At 44.2% G+C, this 11,504-nt stretch overlaps 1 protein-coding gene across 1 annotated transcript; it reads left to right on the plus strand.

The window, feature by feature from the left end:
* Nucleotides 1–1,272: 1,272 nt before the first annotated feature.
* On the plus strand, nt 1,273–6,843 carry prdm14 (PR domain containing 14). Its single transcript, XM_062480431.1, has 9 exons — nt 1,273–1,482; nt 2,395–3,053; nt 3,266–3,319; nt 3,422–3,582; nt 4,041–4,311; nt 4,476–4,678; nt 4,887–4,988; nt 5,728–5,947; nt 6,147–6,843. The coding sequence occupies exons 2-9, from the start codon at nt 2,450–2,452 to the stop codon at nt 6,317–6,319; spliced, it is 1,788 nt and encodes a 595-aa protein (XP_062336415.1). The 5' UTR covers nt 1,273–1,482; nt 2,395–2,449; the 3' UTR covers nt 6,320–6,843.
* The last annotated feature ends 4,661 nt before the right edge of the window (nt 6,844–11,504 follow it).

Raw genomic sequence — 11,504 nt, forward strand, 5'->3', positions numbered from 1 at the left:
AAAAATTGACATTTGTGATGAACACGTATTTTAGTCGTTTAAATTAAATCATTATCAACCCCCTTTGCAAATTTCCAAAGATTGTCAAGATTTTGAAATGACGATAACGGTAGCCATGTATGTGTTTTGTAACATTTATATCAGGACTAGGAGCAAACGAATTGCCCCACAAGATATACCGTATCACACAGGCTTTGAATTCAAAAAACACCATTTTACTTTTGATTTTGGACATTTTAAATATCCTTTTTTGTATTGTCTGCCAATTTCTTAGAGCTAAATGCAAGGACCTTGAAATGCTACAAACCTAGCATATTGCCTTAGAATCGTCTGTTCTCGTTCTTGTACATTCTGAAGTTGTATGTATAATATTTGTATAGTGAATCGTGTACAATATTGAATGGGCGCATCATTGCTCAACTCATTTGCTGGAGACTTAGATGCAGCACTCTCTCACTGCTCAGTTTATTCTGTTTGTGATCGATTGAACTCTGTATTGTTTGTATAATTTCTTTTCTCTCACAGAACTGTTCTTTGAGCCGTGTTTGGAAAATATGATGCATAGGGATTTTGAAGCAATATGTAATATATTCTATGGACTTTCTGGAGAAAGCTTACAACAGTGTTGCGCGTTCCGAAATGTATTTTTTTCCAGCCGTGTTGTTCACAAGAAAATCACACTGTTCACCCCGCATCGACGTTTGTAATCCTATAGTGTGAGCATTTTATGCAAAATTAGATATACCGAGAGAAGTTCAAACAGTTATGCAAGTTGTCAACTAATATGGCTTCGCTGATGCTATTTGCAATTTGATGTTGAATAATACCCTTGTAAATAAAGAATTCTGTTATTGCAACATTTATTCGAGTGTCTTGATTAGTGTGAGTCGTTTTGTGTCGGTGTGTGCAGTGAGTAAAAGTTAATAAAAGTCGCACTTTTATATGTTTCATTTTTTATAGAATCCACACAGAACATTGAAAGTTATGTCTTAAAGGTCAAATCTTATTTTAGAAACGAACGAATTGCCTATACTGCTTTTATATAATATATAGCCTGGGCTATAATTATTTCTGCAAGAACATTGTGTTATTAACGTTGGCATACCTTAAGTTATTAACCTATACAGAGTCACGCTTGACTATTGTAGTTCATGTCAGAGGAATTATACATTTGTGTTTGTGGAGAGTGGGGAAGTTGTAATTGCACTGGAAAGGTGATTTCCTAACTGGTTTAGAACGCATGCCACCGTGAGCAGATATCTGACCAATAGCAGAACAGACAGGAAAGAGACAGCCCCACACGATGAGTGCATAGTTTGCCGTTCAATATGCCTTCAACAACACAACACAACCAACACGCAAACAGGCGACTGCTCTTCCTTCACGATCGTATTTCTACCGAACCGTTTCTTTTTTCATGAAGTTGTAGAACAAACGGAATGTGACAACATCGACTTCATATGCTTGTTGACTCGTGAAAAGGTGAGTAAAAAAAAACGCTGTTTCTTATTTATGGTAAGGATGGTGTAAATACTAGCCTACTAGGCTATATTATGTTTCGTTTCTCTAGTCTTAGTTTCATCATATTGAGATTGGAAGATCTGCTTTATTTGCACGGGACTTGTCAACTCGGCTGTAGCCTACTTAAAATTGCCTGGATCTTCCATACTTCATTGGTGTTGACCTTTGCCACCAACCCATTGTTGTTTAATTTGAGTGTCATGACCCTGATTTGTCTCCGAATTGGCTACCAGATATACCTGCGTAGTCATGGGGAAACAGTTTTTGAGGACACCAATTTAGAGATATTGATGTGCTTGGTGTGGGTTCTGTCAACTGGAAAAACTCCCAAAACTACATTTTTTTAATTATATGTGCACTATAGGCAATATCGCTTTGGACAAAAGGGCCTGCTAAATTATTCAATTGTAGGCTAGGTAAATGTAAACATGCACCACCGGGCTGAGATATTACGTCCCCAAGTGAAAGAATAATTTGTGAAAAAATGTGACACAGTTTATATTTGGCATGTTAGCTTTTTCGTTATAGATTTCGAAAGTCATGCTTTGGTTTCAGAGTTTCGTTTATAAAATGGGTAGCCTAGGCTACGTCAAACTTTTCACGTAAAATAATGTGGCCCAGGTGTTAAAAAATTACAATAGAATTTCGCCCTATTTTAGTTTTAAGTAAAGTAGGCTACTCTATGTATCGTATGATATCCCAGAGTAGTCTAGTTCATTTCAAATTAAATTACAAGTCTATGACACAAAATTGCTCGTGTTTCTTAAAATGTCATTAAATGTCCTCGTATAGCCTAACCATGGTCTACATATAGGCTAAATAAAAATGTTAAAAGGATGCGGATCCAATTAATTCACTTCTTTTCTTTTTCAGGCAAAAATACAGACCAGTTAACTATTTGAGCAAACCCATAATTGTGCTTGCTGCAATGTCAGTGTCCGTGTCCAGTCTTCCAGTGGTGAAGGACAAGAGTATTCATCCCAGCCCGCTTAAATCTAGCCCTAATCACGGGACGGCTTATTACCATGCCCATATGACTGGCACTCATTACATGGATCTCTTCGCGGGGACCCACAACCTCCCCCATCCGCTGAAGTCTCTCGGCCGTCTGGTCACAGACACCCAAACGGTCATGCCTTTCAACTTCGGAGGCGGAACACCTCCTTTCATTGGCCATGGTGGACATCAAGCCACTGTGCTCCACGAACAAATCTTCAATGTGTCCAGTATTCCGTACAGGATGCTGCCCGGACATACTATTTACTCCAGGCACGATGAGCAGGCTGCCGTGGCGACTGAACATGCTACCGGGCCACTATCGGACTTCAGCAGTCCCTCGAGTGAGAGGTCTTCCGCTCCCTCGGCCACGCCGCCCAAGGAAAGTTTATTCCGCCTTCGGGATACTAACTCGTCACCGGAGAAAATACGCACTTACTGTTTTAGCGAGGACGATCTATTCACAGTTCTCTATGGTTACTCCAGGAGCCAGGAGCACCACGCGATCTCAGGTGTTGCACTGCCAGGAAAGTCAGGTGAGTTCAAAAAATAAAATAATGTCCCCATTATGTCACTTCACCTTTAAGAAAATTGATTAATAATGCCCGTATCGCCTTTAGAATTGTAAAAAAAATAATACATATCATAATAATATAATTACTTATTGCGACAGATGATTCCATGAATATTCTTGTAATTTAATCAAAATTGTAATAAACTGTCCTTTTTTTGTTTTTTTTTCGGTCAGTTTCTGAGAGCCAGTTTCTCTCATTGGATACTGATGTGCTGGAACTTCCTGAAGGTAGTCTATATGTACTTGACCTATGACCTACTGTTTTGCAACCATAATAAAATAATTTGAATAGCCTGCTAAATGTAATCACAAGTCTTATTTACTTTCCAGGGTTGACCATCCTCCAGACCACTTGTGGAAATGCATCCCATTATGGGGTGTTCTCAAACAAAGGCTCCATTCCTAAAGGGACTCGCTATGGGCCCTTCCAAGGCAAACTGGTCAATACGAGCGAGATCAAAACACACGATGACAACACGCTGATGTGGGAGGCAAGTTATTTATTACATTTACATTTAGTCATTTTGCAGACGCTCTTATCCAGAGCGACGGACAGTAAGTACAGGGACATTCCCCCGGGGGAAGTAGGGTGACGGACACAACGTCGTTTGACATGGCCAGGAATCGAACCGGCAACCTTCTGATTACTAGGCCGGTTCTCTAACCGCTCAGCCATCCGACCCCCCACTCTCATTTTTGTATTTTCACACTCTCACTGTGTGAAAATAGCTCTAAGCCTAACCTCTACAGTGGTTAGGAGGTTCATAGTGGTGAATGCCAAAGTACCAAAGTTGCACAGGTGAATAGTTGAATAGAAATTATATACATAATTTTGTAGCATAAACATATGTGGCCATTGTGTTACAATTTCAGGGCTATTGGCTCAGTTGTGATGTGTAGCTTTATATAATTTCATATTTGAAGTCAACCTCTTTATTGTATTATTCAGGTGTTTGAGAATGGCCGTTTGAGTCACTTTGTGGACGGCCGGGGCAGCTCTGGGAACTGGATGTCCCTAGTGAAGTGTGCACGTTTCCCAGAAGAACAGAATCTGATTGCCATTCAGAGCCAACGTCAGATCTTCTATGAGACCTGCAAGGACGTCCAGCCGAGTCAGGAACTGCTGGTCTGGTACGGGGACTGTTATGTCCAATTCCTGGGTATCCCCCTCACCCTGAAGAACTCGCTTGAGGAGAACAACTCGATGCTCCCAGCTGAAGGTTGGTATTTGGCAAGTTTAATGTAGCCTACATAGACCTATCAGAATATATAATCATTATTTTAATCTATTTTATATTATAGTGTGTTATACTATATATAAAAGTATTGTTTTCTTTATTGTGATAGGCATGCTCAGTATACTCCTATGCTCTCCCTATTTCAGATCTTGGAGAAGGTTTCAAGTGTGATCGATGTGGGAAAGTCTTCGCGTACAAATATTACAGAGACAAGCATCTGAAGTATACACGATGCGTGGATCAGGGCGACCGGAAGTTTCCTTGTCATCTCTGCAACAGGTCTTTTGAGAAGAGAGACCGATTACGCATTCACATTTTACACGTTCACGAGAAACACAGGCCACACAAGGTGGGACAATACTTTTACTATCATTTTCACTCTTTCTTTCACACATACACTGTGCTAAATTGGACAAATACATTGGTGCTGAAAAACAGCTCCTGTTGTGTGTGCCGATGCCAATATATTTTAAAATACGTGCTTTTTATTACTGTGTGTGAAGACAACCTCTGTGCATGATCATAATAATTTATACTCTATATTCTCACTGTTGTAGTGTTCGGTGTGCGGAAAGAGTTTCTCTCAGTCGTCCAGTCTGAATAAACACATGCGCGTGCACTCCGGAGAGCGGCCGTACAAGTGTGTCTACTGTAATAAGGTAGGCATAATTACCGTCCGTCCCGGTGCCAGTGCCCTCGGTGGGAGTTTCCGCCTTGACTCAAAAGAGTTCGAGCTTACCATTTAGGAGCTCCGTCATTTCATGGTGCATTTGGCATGAGCCCCTTATTGTCTCCTGACGCAGGCACGCTCCGCGGAGACACTTAATGCTAATTATCGCCAGATGTACACCCATCTCTTTGTTAGCTGAGATTACTCTTTGAATTTACGGCCCTCCAAGGGGCAGAAGTTTTCCTTGTTTTGTGCTCTCTATAACCTCCTCCTAGTTTTATGTACTCAACGACGTTTTGTTTCAACAAATATCTTGCTTTCCCATCAAAATAAGGGATTGACTTGCCCCTTTATTTCGTCTGAACTCTGAAGAGAATGCTAGTAAAATAGGCTGCAATTGAACGGTAGCTATATGCTCTCTTGACAGTCTGCCTTGAAGAATATACAGACTACAGACAGTGAATGTTGTGTCCTCAGGGCACTTACAATCTTTATTGATGTTAGAATTAACCGAATATTGGTGGGCCTATATTCGTCTGAAAGTGGTCGACTTAGAAGAGCGCCGAGACGAAGCCATCCCGCTTTTAAAAGTCCCGTTATTATCTCTGGACTCATGGGATATGTAGTCTCATCAATTGCACCTACCTATTCATAGTAAGATACAACAGTGAACATTTCATTTCTCGTCGTCGCTGTCACTCACTCCACCCTGTTCCCCTCCTCGCCAGGCCTTCACAGCTTCCAGTATTCTGCGCACGCATATTCGCCAGCACTCTGGAGAGCGGCCTTTCAAGTGCAAGCACTGCGGAAAGGCCTTCGCATCGCACGCCGCGCATGACAGCCACGTCAGGCGTACCCACACCAAGGACAAGCCGTCTCCATGTGACGTTTGTGGAAGCACCTTTCCAGATGTAGAAGAACTCAAGCACCACATGAAGAATCATACAAGTAACCCAGATCATATTTTAGTTTATAGACGTAATGAAACAATAAGCTGTATTAGCTGCCAAGTAGCTTTGCCACGTTGAAAATTGATACTATTTTACGAATAGTTCTCCTCGTTAAGCCTTCGATGGGTATTTGCGGAGTGGCCTAAATCTATTTGAGAGTTTTTTGTTCATTGATTTGTTTGTTTTCGTTCTGACAGAAAGACCGTTTTTGGAAACCGCGGCTCTTCCATCTCTATCCACAAACGAATCTATCGAGGGTGCAGGGATGTTTTCGGTTGGCAAGCCCAGCAGGACTCAGAGACTCCAGAGTGAAAACTTTCCCTTCAGCGGACTGACTGTACTCAATCCAGAATATCGGCCTTGGAAATAACACGCCCTGAAAATACTTCCTTTAAGGAAAACGCCGCTATGAGCAAACTTACAAACAAAAAAATCGTTTTATGATATCAATATAGCCTAACAATTGCATTTATTTAATACAACAACCGCTGTTTTTTGTGTGTCAATGACGTGTCTTTCGTTTGTTTAATATGTTTATTTATTTAAGGAAAATTCAATTGATTGCCAAAATTGGTTTGTGGCTAAGAGCTACAGTTCATGATATCCTATTTGCTGTCTTCGTTGTTTCCGTTATCGAAATTACGCTTCAGAATCAGCACAACTGCTATTTTTGCCATTCGTGCTATTCGTTTTTATTGTTTTAATTTATAACAAGAAAACGTGTGATTTCATAGTAATCGTGACTGCTACATAAAATGTGTATACTACCTCTAGTCTATAATAAATGTTTTTTGGTACATTTCCCGTTGGTTTCAAAAGCAGTCGATATGTGTGTGTATCTGTTTGTTTAAAAGCCTATGCTTTCTAATTAAAAAATAAAAACTCAGAGCATGACTATAGCTTCTGTGTACATAATGTAACTTTTTAAAAGTTGTCCTTGATTAAATGTTATGCCTACAAAAGGCCTACCTCGTGATACCTCGTGATGAAACGTTCAGAATTAATTTGGATTGCATGTAACACAATTCTCAAACGTTCACTCACTCCTGCCACAGTGTAAATTAACAAACCACAGCACCAAATGAATGACAATGGAGTGCAGCAATGAGGTGGGCCCAGGGTGGCCCGAGCCAAACACAAAGGCTGTCCTGATGACATCTGCTGCCCTCTCATTGTCCTTCACAGTCACCAACTGTCCCAAATGTGTTCTCCTGAGGCACTGGGAAGAGAGAGCGAAAGAGAGGGGGGTGGCGGGGATAGTGTCAGGAAAAGGGAGAGGCTGGCAGAGAGAGGACAGAAAAGAGAGCAGAGAGAGTGAGAGAGACTACGGCTGGGGAAGCCGAGAGATTGGCAGAGAGACCGCTGGTCTCAGTAGTAGTGACAGCGTGGGGTCTGACAAATGACGCAGTTAAGATCTCTGTTTCTGTGCTGAGCTATGTGACCTTTAACCCCTCTATCCATAGCTCACACTGGGCATCCATACAGGAGATAAACACACCACTCATATTGTATCGAACAGCATTTAACCAATATTATACTGTACAGAGCATTACAGTAGTTTTGAGAGCCATCTAGAAGGAGAGAGTGATAGAGCGACTGCAACCACACTCAGACAAAGGTATAGCAGGGAAAGTGAGCGCACACCCGGTTACTTCACACATGTATTTTAGGAGCAGGATCTCACAACGTAACCCTGTGTCAGAGATGAATCTCTGTCTGGTCTCCAATGCTCGGTGCAGGGGGTTGTGGCTCATGAGTAACCGTGGCCCTCTGAGAGGAGTGGAGGCAGTGGCACATGTTGGCTGGGTACTTAGACTCTGGAACGGATGGACCGCAGGCCAGAGGTCAGAGGTCAGACCTCAGCCGACTGTTTAATAGCCCCCTCTCTCCTCAGATGGGAGAAATATGGGATCTTTAACAACTGCAGGCCTAAATCAACCTCCCCTGGAACATCCCCAGTCCCTCCCTCGTGTACAGCCGTCCATAGAGGCGCGGAGGAAGAGGAGCACACTCCCCTTGTTTTGTCCCTGGATGAGAGAAAAGGATGGGAGGATGAAAAGAAAGAGAGAAGGGAGGACATGGACTGTCGGAGAGTTTTAGGAAGCGGTTCAAAAAAGGTTCTTTTTACAAGCGCCTTTTCTGATTGGCTAATTTAAAGGCTGGAGGCTTTGGCATGGCAAAATTTTAATCTTGTTGTTTATATCAATTGATTTCACACTTAACCTACCAGGCAGTTAACAGGCCTTGTCGGATCTCCAGAGGGCCCTCTGTCAGATTAAGCTCTTTATTAATGTGAAATTAATAATATCTTTCCCATCAGAGAGCGATTAACGTTTTACTGCTCAGGTTACCGCAGGTTAATTCCCTCTGAGACGGAATCATAACTCACTGTACAATAAGAGAGGACAGCTTTAGAATATCATACCACAGTATCCCTTGAATCAAATCTGAATGAACCTTTATTGTGTTTCATAATTAATGCATCAGAAAGTTATTGCCAGATGTAAATGAATTCAGGAGCATGCCAAAGGGTGACTCATCTCTCCTCTCTTCTGGTCCAGTTGGTCTGATCCATTGTCTCCCATTGATCTGTTAAGAGAGGCCAGTGTACAGTGTGTTTGTGTGTGTTTGTGTGCGTGTGTCAGACTGCAGACTAATAGCTGGCTCTTGGTTGAGTGGGCTCATAAACACAACCTTAACACCGTTCAATCCTTCCATCCCTCCATTTCTTTGTCCGTTCATATATCTTCGTCTTTCCTTTCCACAGTGCAACTATTCTACCACTGAGAGAGAGAGAGAGAGAGAAGCAAGGAGAATCATCACCAGGACACTCCTGGAGGTACGCTGGTCCATTACTACATTACCAGTCCATAACAGATGAATCAAACAGACGACTAAGCTCATTCACCGTCATCATGACTGAGTAACTAATATATCTTGTCTTGTATACAGGGTGACACAACTACTGACCCTAAACCTGGAGCTGAGAGCCAGATTTGTCCGGTGGTCCTGTCACTCACAGACTACCTCACCTCAACTGCTCAGCCATGAAGACGGCCTCACAGGAAGCTCTTCATTTGAAGGGAAATTTGAATCAAAACAGAGCATTTCATCAGATCATGGTGTTTTATTCATTCTATCCCCAATACATGTTGTTGAAATATTGTATTGATTTGACATTTACTGATTGAAACCTTAAAGTCTACACTTACAAAAGATGTCAGAAAAAGAAACACAAAGTCGCCCTCTCCCTGTGTTTTAAAGAAACACACACTCACTGACATTCTGTTACATTTCTCCCCTCACACTAACAGCAGTGCGGGGGGTACAGGGGGAGCAGCTTGGGGACAGACTGCGGGGAGCCGGTTGCCAGGTTGGTGCTGTTATCTGCTGGTGATTTCCACTGGGACAGTGGACAGTAGAGGCTGCAGTAATCCTCGAGACCCAGTGGCTCAGTGGCCTGAATGCAGCTGACTGGATGAATGGCAGATCAAACATCTCAAAGCCCCCCTCCAGGACAACCTAGATGACTGTGTGGTTGTGTGTATGTGTGTGTGTGTGTGTGTGTGTGAGTGCGTACATGGTGTGTGTGTATAAGTGTGTGTTCTTGCAGGATACATGAGGGCAGATGGTCTTCTCCTGCTCCATTGGGGCTGGTGTGGGGTTCCACTGTGACCCTGTCCCATGGGGTTACTCCTCTCCAGACCACCACCCATCTCCAGACCACCACCCATCCCCAGACCACCACCCATCCCCAGACCACCACCCATCCCCAGACCACCACCCATCCCCAGACCACCTCCCATCCCCAGACCACCACCCATCCCCAGACCACCACCCATCCCCAGACCACCACCCATCTCCAGACCACCACCCATCTCCAGACCACCTCCCATCCCCAGACCACCACCCATCCCCAGACCACCACCCATCTCCAGACCACCACCCATCTCCAGACCACCACCCATCTCCAGACCACCACCCATCCCCAGACCACCACCCATCCCCAGACCACCACCCATCTCCAGACCACCACCCATCTCCAGACCACCTCCCATCCCCAGACCACCACCCATCTCCAGACCACCACCCATCCCCAGACCACCACCCATCTCCAGACCACCACCCATCTCCAGACCACCACCCATCCCCAGACCACCACCCATCCCCAGACCACCTCCCATCCCCAGACCACCACCCATCCCCAGACCACCTCCCATCCCCAGACCACCACCCATCCCCAGACCACCTCCCATCCCCAGACCACCACCCATCCCCAGACCACCACCCATCCCCAGACCACCTCCCATCCCCAGACCACCACCCATCCCCAGACCACCACCCATCCCCAGACCACCACCCATCCCCAGACCACCACCCATCCCCAGACCACCTCCCATCCCCAGACCACCACCCATCCCCAGACCACCACCCATCCCCAGACCACCTCACCACACCTCAGGCAGGTGACAGACAGAGTTTGTCTCTGACATGGAACAATTTGACTTGATGAGAATCCAAGATCCTTTCAAAAGGAATTTCGAGGACATAAACTAACAGTTTAATTTCATTATCATGAATATGACTTTGTCTCTTTTTATTCTAGATTGGATCAATGATGAAACGACAATTAAGATGATAGTGATTTTTAAGTTATGATATTTATTCACAATCCTCTTTCAGTCTTACCTACATTTCAAATGGTCTCATTGTTGTTTCAAGACAACCAAAATGTCCTTTTAATCAAATAGAAAGCACAGAGCAGGGCCTCATTAAAATGCAGCGTCAGAGAGAGAGAGATGAATCTGCATGTTGCTCGACCTCCTCATTGTGATTCGCAATGTTAGAAAGTGTTAGAAGTCCACTCTTGCTAAGTGGCATCCCTTACAATGGCCCCTGGCGTGCTGTTTGCCTGTCTCTATGCGCAAAGCAATGGTGAGACCTCTACTGTTATTCCAGTGTGTGCTAAATCCAGCAGCAGGGTACCTAGCAGTGACAGGGCCAGAGGACGTGCTGTGTGTGTGAATGGGAGGACCGGGAACACTGAGGTGTGACTGGGAGTAGAGATGTGCGTTAGCAACACAGCGACCTGCTGTGTCATGACGTGTGGTGAGGGTCTCTGTAGAGGGTCTCCCTGCTCTCTGCATGTGCACGCACATACGCACACACACACTCACAGAAAGACAAGCACATAAACACAGACACTACTACCTCTCCCTTCCTCCATCTCTTTCTGTCTCTGTCTCTGTCTCTGTCTCTGTCTCTGTCTCTGTCTCTCTCTCTCTCTCTCTCTCTCTCTCTCTCTCTCTCTCTCTCTCTCTCTCTCTCTCTCTCTCTCTCTCTCTCTCTCTCTCTCTGTCTCTCTGTCTGTCTCTCTCTCTCTGTCTCTCTCTCTCTCTCTCTCTCTCTCTCTCTATCTCTCTCTTTCTCTCTCTCTCTCTGTCTCTCTCTCTCTCTCATAGCTCATGTCCATGTGAATCGGCCACTGATGGTCCTGTCATGGCATCGGTCCATCATCCCGCTGAGCCGGGTCCTATTCTCATGGGAATGTGTCT

The sequence above is a fragment of the Osmerus eperlanus genome, chromosome 15, assembly GCF_963692335.1.
Source record: "Osmerus eperlanus chromosome 15, fOsmEpe2.1, whole genome shotgun sequence".
NCBI lineage: Eukaryota > Metazoa > Chordata > Actinopteri > Osmeriformes > Osmeridae > Osmerus > Osmerus eperlanus.

Coding starts and splice junctions, on each gene's coding strand:
- prdm14 (XM_062480431.1), top strand. CDS start 2,450: ATGTCAGTGTCCGTGTCCAGTCTTCCAGTGGTGAAGGACAAGAGTATT. Junction 3,320..3,421: donor TGTGCTGGAACTTCCTGAAG/GTAGTCTATATG, acceptor TTTACTTTCCAG/GGTTGACCATCCTCCAGACC. Junction 4,989..5,727: donor AGTGTGTCTACTGTAATAAG/GTAGGCATAATT, acceptor CCTCCTCGCCAG/GCCTTCACAGCTTCCAGTAT.